A 22,758-nucleotide genomic window follows, 5' to 3' on the forward strand; every position below is an offset into this window, starting at 1 on the left:
GCTTAAGTCGTAAATAAGCTATCATCACTTTATAAGAACTACATATATTTTAAACAACGTATGTAAGAATATTTTATACTATTACTATGTCATAAGTAAGTACATTTCAAGGCTTAGCCATATACGAAAGTTTCGTACGTCGTCTTACCAAAAATAAATCATTCAAACAGACATAACTTATTTCTATGGAAATATCGTATGAATACTGAGTAACGAATATGCTCATATTGTGATCTGTCTCAGTAAATAGTGTTTTAATAAGTAATGAAGGGGTTGGTATTCAAATCCCCGGTCAGGAAGGGTTAATTTTGTTGCTACGGTTATTGTAATCTCTTGGGTACAAAGTTATAATAAAACGATTATTGAGTTTAAGTCCTATTTTTTTGTTGTAATTTTTTGTAAATACGCATAACTAATATGTTAACGGGATCGAGATAATAAGAAGATCTAAATCTTGGGAGATAAATATTTCTTACGTTATGGGGCAAAGATTTCCTTAGTTTCCTTGCAATAACTTCACAATCTGAAGAAAATTTAAGCAAAATTTATAATCGTTTTTTTACATTCAAAATTTTCTTCAATACCACAATTAAAAACCCAACAAGATTTCCCAGTGAAAATAATTCCCTCAATTTATTTCCGGCACAAACTACACAAGAACCATAGACCAAAAAATGTCATTTAAAACCTCACCGGATTCCTTTTTTAAAAATAATATTAAAAAATCCAATCGGCTGCGTTCCAGAGATACCGAACGGCGTCCATTCGTTCGTTCACCGGTCGGTTGCGTTCAAAAGGTTCATTCGATCGTTCAGTTCACTCGTATAGATGTTGCATACTTTTCAATGGTCGGCCATTGTTGGTACTCCTTGTCCAATAAAACGATTGGAAACCGCCGGCAACTATGGGATGACGACTTTGGAAGTGGGTCAACTTATAAATAAAAATGTGTATGAAAGAGAACACATTTTATGACTGAAAGGATTATTGGAAGTCAGTGAGTCAGCTAACGGTACCGAAGTCAGGGATGTGTAGTTTACTCTTCAGTTGAGATGGATTACATAAAACTATGAAAAACAGTTTTTATCAGAATATTTCTTACTTTTGAGAATACACTCTAAGTACATTTTAGATATACACTCAACATCACCCAGCGCTTTGATACACAGCTCGGTTTAAATATATGGAAAGAATGTTTCTGCAAGATCTCTGTACCTTCCCCAGTATTCACTAGAACTACTGTTTCATAATTATGGGAGAAATTTCTGACATGTATCATACTATATTAGTCAAGATTTCTTTATTAAATTAGAATAGATATCCGTTGTGCCATTTTTGTACAAAATAAACTCATACAAACTTCCAAAACATAGTATTAAGAAGTGCATTGGTTTCTAATGCCGACAACTAATTATATACTTAACAGTAACTTATCTAAGCCTACGTAAATTCATAGAAAATAACCTTCTAAAATTCTCTTTCATTTTATTTATCCCAATAAAAATGTCATCAAAGTACATAATAATATTGAGTATATTATATGCAAGTAAAGACATTCTTAAGGGGTGAGACAAGAATACGAGGGTCGTTCACGTCTGATTGAGACTAGACAGTTATTTGTTGGCTAGACTAATATCGCATCAGACACCCCCTTCTGTGTTGAGGGTCGCGAGTTCGATTACCGGTCGTGACCTACGATTTTAGGGACAATTTCCCGCACTATTGTTTCTACATTGGCATAAAATGTATGTACTTGTAACAAACAGATTGAAGTGTTTTTGGAAATTTGAAAAGAAAATTAACCTCTATTGTGGTCTCCGCGGTGGGGTACAAGGCTGCTGACCACGCGGAATCAGGTTCAATTCCCAAGTCGGGCAGAGTGAGTACTGTGAGCGATTTTTACATTGCCTTATATTGATATATTCTATAGTAATCTAGAGTTTGATAACGTGGTCACTTATTACATGGGATTAACATTGTTATCGGCAAAACTTGGGTGTACTTCATACACCTCTGCCTATACCTACGAGCATAACTAGCGTGAAGCTATGCGTGACTTATGTTTGATAAAAATATTGCGTTACTTTTCGGCTAAAGACAACCAGACAGGCCAGCGGAAACAAGGTTTTGATTTGAAAAATACCTATTAGTTGCTATTGAAAACTTGTCCGTAGGCCGGCCGTCAGTGCGTGGCGGTTTAGCAATTACTTAGACTAACGCAATGGCCATGGCAATAGGCTTATCAGTCGAATTATCACAAAACCCATTATTCCAATGATGTTTCAAGCACTTAGAGATCATAGACAACAATCGTTAAATGTGTATGATCATTTTAATTGGTGATTATTGTATCTCTTTGCAATTATTGTTTCGAAAGTAAATTATAGTTTTGTATTGATAAACTGTTTATTGCTTAATACGGAACTTAAAATTAGAATAACTACGTATGTGTAGGTACATTATAACTATGTTAGAACACAGGAAAAAGATTCACCTTTCGTTTGTTTGTTTTTAATGAAACTAAACAAGCTTTCTTATTATACTTATCGAAAAGTGGTTTAACGGGACCTTAAGAATAGAAATTAATAATTATTTTTACTCCACATAATTTTTTCGAATGCACAACAAACAACTAACACGACTACCAGCGCAAATACATGTGCAATAGTAATTTCTTGCAATCATTAATGATTCAGCATTAATTTATAAAACAGCAATGGGTGGTCTAATAAATATATTTTTACAATCACATTGACACCTCAAGGAATATCACTCAATAAAATGAATAATAAAAAGTAATAAAACTAATCAAGAAAGGTCACTGACGGTCACTTATCAATCGACCTAAGGTCAGACAAGTTCAAGGTCAACTGTGTTATGATATTATTATGACCTTAATAACGACATCTGGTGGCGAGTGTGGGAACTTAAAGATGCTTTGTTCGATGACAATAAATTTAAAATTGGTACGGACGTCTGGGTTTTTTGTGTGTGAATTCTTGCAAATTGATTGATAGTTCGTGTGGATTTTAAAAATATAAGATACGTGTTTGAGAATTAAAATAAGTGAAGTCTATCAACTACTTTTCAGTGTCATAGCTTTAGTAAGAAATAAAACTTTTAGGATTTCAGTCTTGAAGTGACACACACAGACTTTATTTACTAACTTTGGCATCGTAAGAAAAAATACTTTTTAATTGCGCCAGTTATTTATGCGTGCAACTAGTTCTCACACTTTAATGCGATTACTCAAATAGGTAATTCCGTTCTATAAGTAGCGGGCCTGTAATTGGCACTGTTTAATTAGCTACTCTAAATATTATCTGTCATTGTCAATTCGACGAAAGATGATAATTACATTATGCATAGTACTATTACTTGTATACTTTTATTCTGAAAAAACAAAACCATGAAAACGAAACAAACAAAACAAAGATTGCATGTAAACTTTTGCATAACTTTATAATAGAATTGCACAACACAAAAAACAAAAAGCCTTATCGGAAGTACATTCAAAACCTTACAAAAATCAATACGGCTATCGTTTAACGCTTATCTGATAGATAAGGGCTATTTACACAATGTATTGATAACAAGCGTTGCAGATATCATACGGTTATTGCTACGGATAAGGTTTTTGGGTTGGACATGGTTTGGATTAAAAAAGGTTCTGTTTGTTTCTAAGTCGTCGTGGGATTTTGGAAAGCATATGCTGTTAGTTGTAACTGTATGCCAAACAATGTATGAAAATAATTGGCATAGAAGTAAACTTTGCGGTTTAAGAAGTTGTATGTAACAGTATGTACCACACTGCATGGGTTGGAAATAGGCTCTGTAATATTTGTACATCAAAATTCGGTCGCTAGTCTATAACGAATATGAATATAGCTTGCACTGAACTATAAATGATTAATATAGTAACTAAAGAGCAATATATCACGTAATTTGATACAGTTATTGGCGCAATGAAGTTGTCATTCAAGTCAGTGTCGAAATACAGACGGAACGAAGTGGCTTGCGCATCACATGAACAATTGCTGCTTCTGGGAAACAGCTCTTATTTAGACTTCCGATACAGAATATACAGTGACAAATAAATATTTTAGTCATACTAGAATAGTAACAGTTTGTGTAATAGGTGTGTGTATTGTGAATTATGTTATGTACATATTATATTCATTTTATATACTGGCAATTGTTGTGAAATCTTTGTCAAAACATGAGTAGCTTTGAGTAGCCCATCTGTAAGACAATAATTAGGACTTTTTAGATTGTTCAGTTATGAATGCATGTTTAACTGTACGTTTTTTTTTACTTATACGATTGAACAGACAAAATTGCCATGAAATTAGCCCATAATATACCTAGAGTAGATTTGCCATTAATGCTTTTTTGACACCACTTTTAATTGATACTCTTAGTAAAAGAATTTTCATCATGTTTATCTATTACAAGATTTACTTTCTGACATACATACACCTCAACGTAATTTCTCACAATTTCAGTGAAATAAAGCACTCAACATTGTTAATTCGTACAATTAATTTGATACCGTTATGATATCGTTCCTCGGAATAGCGCACAAATGATTAATGAGCCGGGGCGTTTCGGGGAAGCTTTCTAATTTATCCATTACGTCGACTTTTTGATGTGAACTCATAGAGCACCAGTTATAGTTTCATAAGCACTGACAAGTTGAGAAACAACTTACAATTTTATTCTTACATTTAACTAACCCAAGGGAATGTCTCTGTTTTTACTGTATTTAAGTAAATAATATTTCTGGATTCGTAAATTATGTTATAATACATGTTTCAAATTAAATTTTCTTTGTTACCTTAGTTAACGAATGTTTTGTCAGTCCGTAAGAAACATCAGAAGTAGAAGTATTGGGCAATACCTGAAACAAGGAAAATAATAAAATTAGATCTTAATTACTTGTGTTAACAACACCACAAAACTATTGTGGTATTCATATATTATTACAATTGTGTTCTTATGTATGTCTCGTTATTTGACTCGCTGCGTACGCATACAATTCCAGAAGCACATTTACATTAATAAGTAAAAACCCAAGTAACGCATGCTGAAAGAACTCAGACTTATAAAATAGACAGCAGCAATTCAGAAAAGAAAAATCCTAATGCAAAAACACCACGAAGAAATGTATTCAAACATATTTCCCAAGCAACTTCACAAAACACTTAGATATACCGAAAAAAAAAGAGAGAGAAAATAGAAAAAACTTCACAACTCCAACACATTCTTCCGGAGAAACAATTCTTATTCCAGATACCGTACAAAATACGTACGAAAATATTTCATGGAAAATGTATATTTTCTTACGAAACGGGAACACCAACTTAGTTAGGCATTAACTATAATACATGTAAAATGTGTTTTTATACAAACAACTTGGAAACGGCGGTTCCATTTTTATGACGTCACATAAAAATAAATAGGCATTTATATGAAGTGAACGTGCACACCTACCGCGAAAAAATTTACGAAGGATAAACGACTTTATCCTGTAAATGTAGAGTTCAATTTTCATTGCTGTGGAATGTATAGGAAATTAATTTTAAAGATGATGACAGGGCCGGATTATAAGTCGTGAGGTGCATACGTATTTCTTTTTTATTTTATCAGCAGTATAGCAGGCGCAGGGAAATGTGCCCCGCGGGAATAAATTTTAATTTTAAGTCTTGCTTGAAAAATCAATTGGTGGTCGTAATGAAACCTGAATTATTCGAACTGGTCGGTTATTAGTTACTGCGTATTCTAAGAAGCTCTTTGCTAAAATTGTTTTAGGTCACAGGATATGATACAGGTATTTGGGATTTTTGTCTCCGATAATAAATTGACATAATTATTAAGAACAAGTAGTAAAGTGCGCGATTGGAAGCTACATGGCTTCAATTTCTATTCCCGGACCATTAAAAAATATTTATTATTTTTCGTGATTTGAGTTCGTTAAAAATTTAGGCGTATAGACATAAGCAATAAAAAAATGGAAGTAAATGTATATTCTATTAAAAGTCTATTGTACAGAAAAATAAGAATGACATTTAAAGTAATTCTGCCATTATCTGTCAAGGTGTAACAAAATAAGTGCCAATCTAATATTAGGTCACAGTAATGATCGTAATCATAAAATCACCGCAAATAACTAAATTATCAACATAATACGTGTAGAACTAATCTATGTTTACGCTATTATGCTTATAATGGTCTACGAATCAAATTAATGTGTGATTTCTGTTTTAAATTTTATTTATCCGATACAAATGTACTATACTGTTTTATGACGCGATCATTTTATTCATGTTAATCATAACAGAACTGGCCCAGCATACCCTTTCGAGATTAAAGAGAAGGTATAATTTCTTCACATTAACTAAAAGTGACTAGTTACCTCTTCAAGATTGAAAAAAATATATTAATTTTATAGCAATGCTGTATCGTATATAAAAAGCGCCTGCCTTTGTTTAGTCTACGTCTAATTAGAAGCAGGTCATTGCACCCTTGCTATCCCTAATCCGTCCCTGTATCCTAACTCTAGTAAATCACATTACGTGGTGGACATTCGGACCACGCGGAAGTTCGCCGGCTATGGAAGATCACGCCGCGGTCACAGGTCAATTCTACAGTCACGATGTCTTCTAACTTAAATACTTAAAGGGGAATTTAGACTTTATTTTACAGTGATAAGATTGGGTTTTGAAGGAGCTGTGGTAATTGAAAGCCAAGAAAGCAGCGATAACTTTGATATGTAGATTGAATTATATTAAAAGCTAACTTTAGTGTGGTCGGTTTTACGGATTATACCCTTATTTGCTATCTACAGTCTGCTTGTCGACCCATAGTGGACAGGGCCACAACTTTGAAACACTACACATTGAATTAATTTAATTGAGTTTCTCTTAAAATTAGTCAAAAATGTATGTGTAACAAAAAAAGTCGTTTGTTGCTATGAACATCAAGTAGGTTCGAATAGACATTTCAGGCAGTGTTTGGTCTTTTCATACATATTATTTTAGAATTAAACTTAATTAAAAGTGATAAAACACAGATTAATTGTATTATTTATACGTTTTTAAGGTAGTATATTTAAACAAACGCAAATACTATGAAATACACGAAACGGTAAGTTACTGACAACGACATACAGGTAGAACATAAAATGCAAACTGTAAAAATATTGTTAAAATGCAAAATTCCAGTATAAAAGAGAAGCCCTAAAAATTACAAGAGCAGTAACAATTTTCAATTAAAAACGAATAATACATAGTGTTGCAGCCACAAAGCCGTAGGAGTCATTCACAAAGGTTCTTTGCAACACATTGTTCTAAAGAAAGGCTTTATCGGCGCGACTAATGATATACAAACTGGTGTGACGCGCCTTATTCTTTGTAGCGAGGGACTATTCTGGAATAACGTGTATTTTAGGTTTTAAATAACCCTCTCTACCTACCCCAGGGTAAGGTATGTTTATGTGTTTATGTATGTGTAAATAATACTATAGATATATATTTTCATCCATTTAATGGATAATTATTTACATAAAAAGTTCTGAAGTTATTTTCTTTCTTTTTTGCTCATTTTACGGAGTATTTTTATGTAAAAATATTGTATAAAAAAATTCATTTGTATTTTTCCATGCTACGTAAACTACATGTTTATTTTTGCGTTTGCATTATGTGTATATTATTATTTTGCCCATTTACTGCATGTTATAAAAGTTAAAGTAATACTGTAGAATTTATTACCTTAAAAAAATATTTCTGAGTAAATTATTTATGATATAATATAATAACATCCTTAAGAACAGTTACTCAATTTAATAATGAATAAGAAAGTAAAAAATTATGTAAACTAAGCTCCCTTGTTCCGTTTTTCTTTAGATTTAATGTATTGTGCGTGTGTAAAGAGATTTTTTCTCTGTATACTGTCCATAATTTCTTATTCATAGATATTGTTTTACAAAGCCTTCACGCGATGCGTATCGCGTACTAAAGTAATGATATGCTAATCGTGACGTTTGAAAGAGTATATTCTTTTTTCGTCTCTAAAATGTGCAAAAATTTTTTCATTGGTACTCTGCTCCTATTGGTCGTAGCGTGATGATATGTTAAGCCTTCCTCGATAAATGGACTATTCAACACTGAAAGAATTTTTCAAATCGGACCAGTAGTTTCTGAGATTAGCGCGTTCAAACAAATAATCAAACAAACAAACAAACTCTTCAGCTTTATAATATTAGTATAGATTTTGAGCAAAAATAAACCACAGCATATTCTTTTTACTACAATAAAATGCAAGTTTAAAACATTATAGCATTTGAGATTGAAATATGACTCTCAAAGTCCGAATGCATGTAAAACATAAACATATTTCAATCATAAAATCTGAATAAGAAATCATAAAACCCCAACCTTGTAAAGCTTTGATAGAAAAATCCGCTCATCATTTTTACAGCTTTGGAAATATTTTCTAATCCTAAGCCAAGGATGAAAAAAATAAAAAAAATCGATACACCTTTTTATTCGTTTAATTTTTTTGTTTTGTAAAAGATCTTGAATAAAAATTGATTGAAAACTATATTCTAATCCTAGAGAAGGATGAAAAATAGAAAAAAATTATACACATTTATATTCCTATCTTTTTTTATTTTGAAAAAGATCTTGAATAAAAACTCGAATGGTTAGCTCGAATGAAAAAATAGATATTTTATAGGTCAAATATAACCAGAATACGGTTCTCCTATTAGCCGTGTTGGTGTAGGGTGCTTGAAACCCCGTCTATAATGAGCTTGCTATGTTCCTACCTTGTTTTGTAGCTAGCTGACTGTGTCGGAATAAATATGAGGCCAGAATAATGCCGACGAGTTAACTTTTCTGCTGTTCACAGTAAGATGTTATGGCAACTGAAGGTGGAGTTGTTGCCTTTGGCATTCATTTCAAAAGGTTTCCTTGAGAACTCTTAATACATGAACTGTTTCTATAAGATGTTGACATATCAATGCACTTATTTATGCTAGAAAATTGTCATATTTATATTAATTTGTTTCCTAATTAATCCTGAGAAAAGCGATGCATTCAAAGATAATATAACATTAAGTAAATATTAGATTAGTGACTTCATTTATCCATAGTAAAAAGCTGACGTCTGTTGGGAAGTGCAGCAGATAAACACATTTTATCCTGTAAAAAAATAGATATAGGCTAATACTTTCTAAATAAACCTAACATCTACCAAGCCGTGGAAAAACCTAGCTAAAAACACAGCTAAACACATTCGGATGACATCTCTATATTCTCGTATTTTCTGATCAAAAATTTTCCTTCACAAATCTCGTAAGCTGGTAAAAAGAAAACGTGGTAGCAACATTTTCAAAGCTGTTTGCGTTTCAGAAAGCTTTAGATACGTCCAGTCGTTGCTTTTTCGTTAGTTTACTGAATCAGAAAAACAGTCAGTCGGTTAGTTAAGCATTTTATTTGTGTACCCAGACTTCATTTTCCTGGAATCCAGGTTAGTCTTAAACTATATGTTCTATGTATCTATTCTTGCATTCGTCTTACTTTGAGTACTTTTGAGTACACGTCACACCATTGTTTTATAAGTAAATAGTTATTAAAATCCATTAAAAAAGTTTGTAGGCATTAACTCCTCCAAATAAAAATTCTAAGTTTAAGATGGTTTATACAAAACAGTTACGTTTTTAAAATTGTTAGTAATATTTGTGTGTAAGTAATATACTAAGTGAGCATTTAAATATCTTTTGTACTAAGTTGCGATTAAAAATATACTATCATTTAGTAAAAAAAAAACAATAAATTGAGGAATTAACTTTAGAATTGAGCGCCAGAAATCCAAATGTATACATTAGGCAGTTATTCGTCAGAGACATAGTTATTTTCATAAATTAAATGCATTTAATATTGTCAAGTATAAAATCAGGTAGTACTTGAAGTAAACTTGTTAAGGTGTAGTGGGTAGTAGACAATGTAGGCGTGCTTTTAGTATCAGTGCTTGAGTGTTCTCCACCTAATGAGGTTATGTCACTCACCTCTGTTTACCCACTTGTATGTAGTTAATATGTGTGTGATACTAGGCAGTATACGTAGGTGTTCTTATGTATAGTATGTACAGGGGGGCTATCACGTATCTCAGATGACAACTATTTGAAAGCCCCTATCCTGTCCATTGTTTTCTCCCTTAGGTTTTAGTGATTAATACGTTACGTTAAAGCAGCAATGTACTGAATAGTGACCATAGATTTGACGTATACTAACTGTCAACTGAGATACGTGATAAGCCCGCTGGGCGTATATGCAATTGTATTCTGTATGTGGAAACGATCTAGTGGCGAATATGAAGGAATAATTAACAATGAAATAATTTTACATCTTTTAGATTTTATTTAAATTTTAAGTGTTTTTTGTAGATACGTTACGTTTACGTTTTGAAATAAATATAAATGTATAAAATAAATATTCTTTCTTTAAATACATGTAAAACTATAGGTACTCGGTTTTAAAGTTAAAGTTTAGTATAATGTTATTAGTTCAAAATGTGTTTTACAAATATTCATTAAAATACATTTAGTCATAACAAAAAGTAAATGTAACTTAAAGCCGTTCAGTTGCATTCTCATATAATTTAAATAAATTAATTCGTAATATTAATTCAAAATAGATTGCAATAATAAATAAATGACCTAGTATTTTCAATTCAAAACTATAGTCAAATGATTATGTCACGTGAGTTCACTTTCACTTACAACAATATAATATTTGTGTATTTGTCGTAACGAAAAGATAAACTAGTACTAATAGTTTACAAAATTTAAAACTTTCAATCAAAAAACTATCTCAAACTAAGTCAAAAACTAAATCATATAAAAATCTTCTCACGAATCAACTAAACCAAAGAAAAATCTAACCCACTTATACTAAAGTAACAAGCTTCCTACATTTTCAAAGTCACAAGTTCAATATCGTACAGCTGGACCTACCTCAACACAGTATAGATAGAGTAAGGGCATCGGACGCCGGCGATTGCACTCACCAAATACTAGAAAAATATTCGCAGAAGCGACTCGGTTTTTTGTTTTGTACCTTCTTTAGCACGATTTTGTACAGACGGTACTATCGAGTATCGAGAGTTTGACATTTAAAAGGCACTGCAAAATTAGTTCTTGCGATCTCCGTCAGAGGCGCTGATCAGATTTTCATGCAAAATTTCTTGATAGCTACCCGGTTGTCGATAGTCGATAGTGGTAGAGAATGGCGCTACTGTTTAACATTAATTGATAAATTAAGTTTGGAAAATGGGAATATGCTGTATTTAATCGTTATTTACGTTGTTGTGTTTGCCTGTTACTAAAGTAAAAGCCCACTTGTAGTGAAGTAACAAGCTTTCTACATTTTCAAAGTCACAAGTTCAATATCGTACAGCTGGACCTACCTCAACACGGTATAGATAGAGTAAGGGCATCGGACGCCGGCGATTGCACTCGCCAAATACTAGAAAAATATGCGTAGAAGAGTCCTCGTGCGGCCGTTCTGTACCTATTACAGTTTGACATTTATTTGGGACTTTGGGAAATGGAAATGTTCCATATACGTGGCGTTGTGTTTATATATGAATGGGTAAAAAATATATGTATATGATTTGTGTTTTTATTTTTTCAATTTACTTTTCGTCTTATAATATGTTTAATGGCAATTACGTGACAAAATATAGAATATGGAATACGTGCAATATGGAAATTGAACGTTTACATTCAGACTCTGAAATATTCATACTAAAATAGTGTTCAAGGGTGTAATTACACAAATATCATATTTCCAATTGTAGCTAGATATAGACTAAACTAGCCGAACCGTTGCTTTGAAAATGACACTACTACGATTATCTAAATTCATCTAATTATATATAGTCCAAACCAACTACGAAATCGATGCGTTATTAATGGTTTCTCTAACAAAATTTCACAACTAAACTGTTAGTATAATCATACTCTATTATTATTGTTCATTAATACAAATGGACCTAATTTAATGCTGCTATAATCATTTATTTTATACACATATTTGGAATCATGACTGTATTCAAGGATAGGCAAAGTTAATATTTTCAAACCGGTAAATCAATTTTCGACACTCGAAATATTCATCAGTACCTCTATCGTATTTTGTAAGAACTTAATCATGTCAAGCAATTTTTAATTTGAAATACTCGTTACCAAGGCTATAAGATTGAACTTTGTAACCCATTGTTGTCCCACTGCTGGGCAAGGTTGCCTCTTGATTTCAAATATGTCTCCTCCCGAAGAAGGGAGCGGTTAGGTCTTGATTGTACTACGACTTGAAAATTTGATGAAGCACCTTTTCTAACTATAATTTGTATTAAATAAATATATTTTACGATGATCATAAAAGCTAAAGATAACATCAAATACAAATATAGACATCTCAAATGTCAAATATTAAAGATTTGCGCAAATATAATGAGACGGGTTCAAAGAATAAACGTCTGACCTGCCTCAACACGTTGCTGATAGGGCAAGGGCATCGGACGCAGGCGTGAATGCAGCATTGTGCAAACACTAATGATATGTAGATACGACAGATTGAAAGATTTATCTATGAATTATTCTACTTTAGTATTATATATTGCGTATTTACTTGGAATTATAACCATAATAATAATACACACATAAAATATCGCAGTGTCTTTGTAGTTTTCACGGGCGATTAAAACTAATACTAATTTAGGTCGTGATAAATAGGTAACGTTTACGTTATTATATCTACTTTTCTTATAAGTAAAGTGGTGCGATTCGCTCCTATAGATTGATTAATAAAAAAAGCTGAGCAGCGCCTCTAGCGGGCGTTGACAGAACTATTTTTGCGGTTAATTTTAAATGTAACTATAGTACCGGCTGTAGAGAATCGCGCTATTGGTAATAAAATACATATAATTTTGACAACTATGATTGCACTTCTTTTTATCAATAACATACACTTATGTTCATAGCGCTTTGTTAATTTGTTTTATTGAAATCTTCAAAAAACCACTGAAATTATCTCAAATACACCCGATATCCGCTTTAGACCGTCTGTTGTTATATTCTGTGCGTTTCTTGACCCCGCTCGTGACCACCGAGCGTTGCACCTCGCTCAATTGCTCTCACTACATACGTACGTGTGTAGGTATAATTATATCTGTTACACATCTACGTGGGAGCTAATCTTTGCTGTAATTTGACGGATTACAATAAAACATGCAGGTATGAATATTGTATGTGTAAATGTCAATAATTGTGATGGTTTGGTTTGATAAAGCTTTATGGGTTTAATGCTGTGTGGGTGTTTATAGTATAGTAATATAATGTATTAGTATTTAGATACATACTCTGTCACCCCGTTATACTCGAAGGTGTAATCAGAAGTCTATAAAATGCACCCATGTTTCGCCATTAACAATGTAAGTTCAATGTAAAAGAGCATTATTGCATCCACCGGGCGTTACCAAACTCTGACCTATTATTGAGAAATATTTCAGTATAGCTTAAAAAATAACAATAAATAGTACTTTACTCGACTCGAGAATCAAAGCCAAGACCTCATGGTTAGTAGTCGGATAAACTAGCTAACATTTCGTGCTATTTTAACACACAAAAAACCGAGACCAAGCAGTTGATTTATGAAATAAAATAATTGTGTTCGTCTATTTTATAATAATATAATCAGTTCTCTATGAACAGTTCCGCAGGTATATCTGACATCTAAAACAAGTTAATATTATACAAAACGTTTTCTCTATTCCCGACTAGATATAAATCTAAACCAGTGGTTATAAATAAAATATCTAGTTTTGTTTATATCCGGTCGAAGGTTGTGCAACATTGCTCTTTGCTTCCAATCGGACTCGTGAAATTTCCTATTACGTAGCTAACTTATTGGTATTGGAAGAAATGCTAGGGAAAGTAGAATTTACTTGCAAGTTTGTGTTGTAATATTCGTGTAGGTTTTAAGCTAGAATGTCTTGTAAGAGAACTAGATTCTGAACGCAACTTTGTTAGCGTTTTTCATTTGCTAATCAAAGTTTTCAATATATTTCTGCTTTAATGAGAACTTTCTGCTGTCCGCGACTTCGCGTGGTAAGATTATTATATTGTTAATCCAGGTTATAAAGTTCCTATGTGCCAAAATTCATCAAACTCAATCCGGTAGTCCGGTTTTTGGTTAAAAGTGTACTACCATTCAAACAAGATTTGGCAATTGGCATTTATAATAGTATTTTCTCTTAGAAGAATTCAAAAGCTTTCTTTTATTTTGCGAATACTGCGGGAAGTTATGTTGCTTACATTTGATTTGGAGTTATTTTTATTGCGTCGTTACTGAAAAAATCTATAGTGAAATGTAAAGATACAAGAAATACGATTCATCAAGTTATTAAGAAGGTATTTTAATGAAAAAGTAATTATTAATTAAATATCTTCGATGTGTATTGTTTTGATGCAAACAAAAATCCTAATAAAATAGTTACTAAAACGAATTTATATGAAATAGTTTTCAAAACGTTGACTAAAAGCTAATTAAAATATTCTCATTAATAATAATTAAATGTGTAAATAGATTCTGTACAAATATTTAGTAATTAGTCTTTTAGCATCACAAAATAATGAAACTAAAATAAATACAATTAGCGCTATGTCAATATTTAGTTCATTACTTCATTTTGATTAATAGCCATTTAGCAAGCCTAACAAATTCAAACAGAATCCTGATATAGTAGTTCAGTCCGAGGTTCTATTCTCGGGTCATTAGTCGCAAAGTATCATACGTGGTATCCCAGCTGTGGCATATGCGACTACTGACTATAAGGTTTGAAGTTTGGTTCTCAGAATGGGTGTAATACTGTTACATTGATCTAATATTCTCAAGCCTAGTAGTCATTTAAGTGATATATACGGGAAAAGGAATATGACGAAACATGGATCCAAATCTATCTCCCGTGCTTTCCTTTGGGTACAATTGAAGTGATATTGAAAAGAATACAGAATTATTTGCTAAATGACAATTAATGGTTCCACATTATACTTATTTCATTTTGTAGATATATTTAGCAGACTTTTCATCATCGAAAATAGTACATTTTTAATCCAAAACTGTACCCATTTACTTCACCTATAACTTGTTGTATATATACAGTAATATAATAGTGAAACAATGACGTTACAATCAATATATAAAGCAGGCTGAGTTAGTCGCCAGTCAACATTGCAGCTTGTATCGCTTGTACTACGACCCACGTGGCGTAGTTTCCTCACACACCGGTTTTCCCAGGAAAAGCTGGGGTCGCTACAATAGCGATTTTGTTTGCAAATGGTTAAATATTTGATGTTTAGATAGAGAAATAAGGTACCTAAGGGTCAAATCGCGTTACTATATTTTGCAGTTGGAATAATGGTATGCGGCCATATTTTTCGGCTGGCCATATACGTTGTATTTTGGACGTGCAAGATGTATTTGGAATATAATAAAAAAATCCGTATATACCAAAATAAAGTAACATTTGGGTGCATAAGACGGTTGGTAACTGCTGTAATAAATTGAAGAGTTTGTACTACACCACCCGTGCTCCCTACATACGGGGCTCTCTTAGGTTGTTAGGCTATATGTAAAAGCAACTACTAAGTGCTATCTCATCGTGATGCTAAAAAAATATATTTTACTAAACAGAGGCATTAGTCAGATCTGCAAAAGTGAGAGCCGCGAGAAAAGGCTGCTATTATATTATCTGTAACTATCAGTCTCTTTTTAACAGCGGATAATGTTAGTACATGTAAGTACTTAGTTATGTTAGTAACTTAGTTAGTTAATAATTAATTTAGATACTATTCTTAAACCGACTTTAGGTGCACTTACGCTTAACCCACATTTTCAGTTCACACTAATTTATGTGAAGATAGTGCATGTCATAGCGCTAATATCAACATAAGAGTACAGTAGTTAGTTAATGTCCTTTAAAAAATGCTGTCTTGGTCATTAAATAATTGTCATTTATATTACGGATTGACAAAACATACAAAATAATCTAGAAGCGATTTTCACTCGCTTTCAACGAAGCCTACCCCTATAATTGCATAACACCAAACGTTAGACGTCTAGTAATTATTGCCATAGTTGTACCTTATACAGGGTGTATATATAACGTATATACAGGTTGTTACGCAAACTTTCGCCCAACTTCTAACCAGCTGTTTTATGGTTTCCGTTAGGTGATAACGTTCAGTTTTTGACCTACTTCTAGTTTAGTTTTAATACCATAGGTTAGAGGTACTAGAAAGGCTTTAAGTTTTGAATAAATTAATAAGTTTAGCGTATTTCTAACTTGGATTTTATTATTTTCCGGCAGTTGTTAATTAAGTTTTCTAGTCGCTGTAGTTTATTTGACAGTTGGTTGGTATGGCACTAATGGCTGAGGTTAGTGCGAGTCAACGATTATGCAAAAGTAGTAAATTACCTCAGAGGAAGGATTTCTTTTATGTGTTAATTATGGTCTGTTCTTAAGACAGCTGTGCTCAATGCTATTAATTCAATAAGAGCCGAACTTATGACCAGGAAAGTTAATGCAATGAACCTATTCGCAAATAGCTTCTACTCACGATTTCGTCCCCGAAAAAAGATTATCTGCGGGGTAAAAAGTTAAATTCAGGTTATAAATTATCTTTCTAAATTTCATCAACATCCATTCTACAGTTTCGACGTGAGAGAGTAACAAACATACACACATCCATTATCATCACAACCCTTTTGGATTTACAATATTAGTAGGAATGTCTTACACAAAACCCTTTTCCCAGCAAAAGCATTTTGCGAGTTACAACGACACAAACTGCTCTCACAGCCGAAGTAGACCGAAGTAATGTCGCTATAATCACATTAATCCTAATTTAATTCCGCACAATAAAGTTAAACCCTTTCATAAGTTAACAGAACCTAAACAATGGTTTGATACAGCTGTGTTGCACTCCTGCAATGATTTACGCGTTACGACAGTGTGCCAATGGCACAACAACCGGTTTTACTAACGTCGCCGATTCATACGACAATTTCGCAAGGATTAGAATGCTGTGCGGTATTGTGAGGCTAAGCTTAAGTGGAGTAAGATCATTTACTTAGAAACTTGTTTTCTTTTGACAATGTGTCTTATGTATTGTGTATCCTAGTTGACAAGTATTTAATAGCTACTATGTAGTACATTAGACGGTCTGTGTGGCTACGGCGGTCGCCACGTCACTTTTATTGCGTCGGGAGGTTGTGGGTTTAATTTCCACACGGAACAATAATTAACAATAATAAAAAACGTAATGTTTTGCACATTTATTACCTTTCGAAGCAATTGGTCTTGTAAACTGGAACGCAAATTTTTAATCCTGCCTAATTCCTATATGGAACCCATAGGTATTGCAGATAATTAAAATCTTGTCAAATGAGTGCTATACTTATACACAAAAAGGCGTTCTTCAATGCATTTTTAAATATTTAACTGGAATGAAGACAGCAAGAGAGCCGACAGGTCTCTTATAAACTCGTATAAAGACGAATGACGATGATGGTAACATCCAACTCATGTTTTATGGCGCGCAAATGAAATCGACCCGGTTCTAATGTTATCGTTAGGAGAATCGTTAAAAATGCTATCTAATTTTATTTTAAACCATAACGTCATGTTAAAAGTAATTCAGTACTTCAACTCTATTTAGCGCTTCGGGAATAAGATTTTGAAGGTCATATTGCGACTGATTTTGAGGTTCAGTTTAGACTTCTGCTTCGGTCAAAATGGTATTGCTATTGCTTGAATAGACTGGGGTGCTACTTTACTCCACGATTTATTTATTTTAATGATTCTTCAGAGATATTATATAATGTACATCCCGTAAATGAAAATAAATCAGAAACATTTTAGTAACTAGCGCCATTCAACAAAAAGTGCTTTATTAAAATCTGTATTTTTTTCGTACACGCATATAAGTGACAAAGGTTCACTTAAAAAATGACTGCAAGTCAGTAGTACCATTTACTCCAAGTAACCTCGCTGGTCGTGCCCGGCACTTGGTTTACAAAAGAAAACCAAAAAATTTCCAGTAAATCATTGTTTTCATAATCTCATACAGAAATTATTTCACTACATAACAAAATAAGCATGTCAAGGAAACTTCCGCTTCAACAGAGAAGCGTTCAATATTTAATTTACTGCACATTCACCTACACTGTGATCAAAGTACAAAATGTTTACGACATTTAATATATCCTGTGACGGTTAGAACTCGTAAATAAAGCAGTAAAACCATTTTATACATATCAAGTGCTATTGCAACCCGTCACGCCATTTCATAGGATGTTTTTCTAGAAATTTCTTTTGAAGAGTAAGTTTTAAACGTTTGTTTTAATAAGTAAATGAAAAAAATATTATCAAAATCAACAGTTGAAAACTGACTACTTCTATGGTTTGGCCACAAGAATACACAAGACGCCTATTACAAGGACTTGGTTACGATTCCTGAGTTCTATAAATAGTTTTTCGCTTTTGTAGATTGAATTGGTCTTTATGTATTAGGTAAAATGTAAACTCATAATTATCATACATTACCAAGTTCTAGCCACGGCTGAGCATAGACACTTCTTTACGATGCTCCTCGACATGGTACTAGTATATCGGTACTAGTACTCGTATATCGGTTAAACATAAAAATATTTAAGTGTGAGACATTTCTGTTCACATCTTACGTTAGAGAAAAAAGCCGGTAGTCGATTATGGGACCCCGTATTCAACAGTCACATTCGCTACTAGAGACAAGACAGAAGCAGACGGTATATTAGTGATGTACTTAACCCACAACTCGAAAATTATTATTTTTTTTTTTATTCGTTTCCAGTCCCGTGCCCAGTGTCAAAGTTGTTCAAGCCGCGCGATGGCCTCCGACGTGGCTTAACGACTGTTATCTTTATTGACAACAACCGGGACCGACTTTTTACGTACCCTCCGAAGCACGGAGACGCCCATTTCAAAAACCCACTAGGCGGTCACCCATCTATCGAAAGACCGCGCCGGGGTTGGGTAACCCACAGATCGTTTACCGACCGGTGAGCTCGACTCGTGTATTGGACCTACCTATATCACGATGTTATGTAATTTTAATAGCAGGATGAACTGATGAACTTCTCACGCCATACAAATGTGTGATACGGTCTATTAATAGTATTATTACGTAACACAATAGCTAACGCTGTCAGTGACCGCACTAAGGATGTAGCGTGGTCACGTTCGTGTATTAAATATTATGTACTTGTGTAGGTAAATGCCGCGGATAGATCTTAGAAATGATCGCTATATGATTTTGATAAACTTTTTAAAAGGCTCCAAATTGTATTTGTGAACTGTATCTCTTGCCGTTTGGATAGCTGCATGCTTAATGTAATGTAAGTATATCTCAGTTGAAAATAACTAAATGGTTGACAACTATCCTGTACAATTAAGTGGCTATCAAACAACGGCGTGTCGACCCAAGGAATAGTTTCACTCTTTAAGTCCATTTGTTTGTTTTCTTATTTTCACTGCAATTACCTATAACAAACAGAAAATAAACATAAGTATACATTCGAATATTCCTATAAAATACATGAATTAACATGTGCAGATTCTGATTTGCGAACGCGAAAAAACTGTATACAAAATATAAACCCAGACTTCTACTTAGCTTGAAATAACTATCTTTAGGTCGCACAAACACATCTTTACAGTAATCCAGGACATCCTATGCAATACCATTTCAGTAATATCCCCTATAACGATCAGACCACCCACACTATTAATACGTGTTGACAACTCCAATTTGTTCAGCATCCATTGCACATTTAACACAAGCACTAAAAACCGTTAACTAACCAATAACTACTTGTACTTAGAATATAAATAGAACAGCTATAACCATTTCCTTGGATGACGTAACGCTGGCACAATGCACATTATAGGATATGACATCATCGTCATTTAAATTATTGCTATTACAAAGTGCTTTGACCCCTTACGTTCCTTTATATAGGTATTTCTTGAGTACTATTGTGAAGATGAATGCACTAATCAATCAATTCACATACACATCAGCGTGTACACAATGATATGAATTGTGTTTTGAAAATTCATATGTTATTTAATGTATGTAACTGTATGAATGAATGTGGGTGAAGAAATAGAAGGTTGCAGGAATCATAGTTAAGTTTTTGGTCATTATTAAGTTACTTGAAGATGGATTATTGTTAAAATTACAGATAGGATACAATAACACTGTAGTAACAGTACTGTAGATTTTTGACAAAAAAAGGAAGGATAGGTTTGTACGGTTGAATGAGTATTTTATTTTAAAGAGGTCAAAAACGTACGGTCATCAATGCACGCAATTTATTGTTGAAATCCATAAAGAGGTATATCAAAATTTATAGCTTAGTTATGAAATGAATCAATAAAAAAAATGTTTTAGGTTTAAATAATTCCAATTGAAGTAATCATGCTTCAAATCAATTTATTAATCACAAAAATTACAACTCACAATCGCGGGGTACAATACCTCCTAGCATTCATCCTTTTAACCTCAGGATGACTGTTGATTATAGCCAACATCTCTTCATGCGGTGCATCCTTATTACGTGAAAACAGCATTCTATGATGTCCCCTCATCGCACACCTTTGATAGAACATAAAATTGTCATTCACACGATTATAAATCTCAACCTCGTATCCATACATGTTAAGGAGACCAGGAGACTTAGGATCAAGCACGAAGTATTTTGCCTCAGCATCGCCCGCATATAATCCAACTTTTGCAGAAGTATATTGGGAATTTTTGTTTTCTTCATAAAGCACTGAATTGTCATCAATCGTGAAAGGAAAGCCGGCGCTGTCGTATTTATCCTTATATGCTTTGATTTCTTCTGCAGTCGGTATTGTAAATGTTGAATTAGGGCAATTTATCGATGGCAATGTAGTTCCGAAAAGTGTGAACTCGTAGACAAGGTACCAATCTCCGAGTAAATAATCTCTTTGAATAGTTTCTTTATATGTGTCTGTGCATTGTGTGAAGAGTTCTAAAGAACCGAATGCTACAGTTAAAATACTCAAAATGATGATCGCGCGAAACATGATGACTGAATGTTTTTATTCAATAAATGGTAGCCAATTTATAGCTTGTTTATAGATAATAATGTAATCTGAAGACAAAAAGATTATCTTTCAGTCATTAATGTGTATCTTTAGATAACAATCATGTACATTTATTTTTATAATTGCAGTGATTGTGTGATTTACAAGAGATAATTACAGGGCGATGAATGACATTAAAATTTTCAAAAAGCATAGCGATTTCTCGATAGTTTAGTTGATAGTTAATAGTGGTAGAAGATCGCGCAGTCTGCGGAATATAAAAAAATAGAAGCATAATGACTAATTATATTATATTTAATTAGATATCTATCTAAAATAGACATCAGTGATAGCTATTTTATCAAAAATCTGTAGTAATTAGCGTCTCAATCGTATCTTTCATCAATAAATTTAATCAGTTCATATTAACAACTTTGTAGTGATTCTACATTTTAAGCTTGTAATGCATTAACTAGTCTCATACTTCTGTATTATCTTATCTACACTAGACAAAATGATTTTTCTATTTTTTATAATGCAGGCTGGGCTGAAATCGACTACCGACAACCGACCTGTCATCGAGAAATTTTGTATGAAAATCTGATCACCGCCTCTGACGGGCATCGTAGAAACTATTTTGGCAGTACATTCTAAATGTCAAAATGTCAATCGCCAGCCGGTTGTCGGTAGTCAATAGTGGTAGAGAATCGAGGTACGGTTGTAATCAATTAAGTTGACAGTCGTTATGCCAAGTCATAAGCTTTTCAAACGGCATGAATAGCTTTGACAATACGTGACCACTAACCATACGATAAAAAATATATTTCAGACCAAATATTTAGGATCCTACTAAATGTAGTTTTGTTTTATTCATATTTGCCTATAATATATTATTTGTGTGTACGTATTTATGAATCCTCTACCTAATTCTTCAAGGTAATGCAAGAATGATGTGTAATAAGTAACAATTGAGAGTTTCTCGTAACCAGCTGTACGATCGGTAAACGATCAACAAGGCTAAATACATTTAGTCATTCAGACTATAAAATAACTAGGTTACCTGTTTGTGGTGCCTAGGTTTTTGTGTTTCGGTAATTAGGTTAAAAGCTCCTTGATTTGTTCAATTGAACTAAGCCAAAGGTTGACTCGAATGTTTCAATACAATGTTTCATAAATGGCGAACGATGGAACCCACGATTCCCGAAACTACGATTACTAATAGAATGAATTTGGATGGAATTTAGAAGGCCACAAGATCACATCAAAATAAATACTTTAATTCATTCATTTTTTAACGTATATTCTTGTGTGTTGATGAATAATCAATGTATTAGATATTTCTAAAAAAGAAGACACCCTCTCATAATATTACAGAATAATACACAAGTCCAGAAAAAGGCTTCTACTGAATATATGCCGACATAGTCCATTTCAACAACGACTGCATTAGACCACTACCCCAAAGGACTAACTATATTTTATAGCTCAATGTAACCTCCAGACCCGCTGCGTTTTTATGTGACCAAGTATTTGAACCTTTGC

General features: G+C 33.1%; 2 protein-coding genes across 9 annotated transcripts in view; both read right to left on the reverse strand.

Annotated features, from left to right (window-relative positions):
• Positions 1-22,758, reverse strand: part of brat (tripartite motif-containing protein brain tumor) — a 439,119-nt gene that overhangs the window by 328,662 nt on the left and 87,699 nt on the right. Inside the window, exon 1 of one of the 8 annotated variants that reach the window (XM_076126204.1) lies at positions 4,838-4,848. The exons of the other annotated variants lie outside the window; for them this stretch is intronic. The gene's annotated coding sequence lies outside the window, so the exon portion shown is untranslated. Of the gene's footprint in view, positions 1-4,837; positions 4,849-22,758 lie in introns of those variants that run through there. 8 annotated transcript variants of the gene reach the window in all.
• LOC142980761 (uncharacterized) lies at positions 20,289-21,216 on the reverse strand. The gene has a single exon (XM_076126340.1). It carries the CDS (start codon positions 21,214-21,216, stop codon positions 20,623-20,625), a length of 594 nt encoding a protein of 197 aa, XP_075982455.1. The 3' UTR covers positions 20,289-20,622.

The sequence above is a fragment of the Anticarsia gemmatalis genome, chromosome 18, assembly GCF_050436995.1.
Source record: "Anticarsia gemmatalis isolate Benzon Research Colony breed Stoneville strain chromosome 18, ilAntGemm2 primary, whole genome shotgun sequence".
Lineage (NCBI taxonomy): Eukaryota > Metazoa > Arthropoda > Insecta > Lepidoptera > Erebidae > Anticarsia > Anticarsia gemmatalis.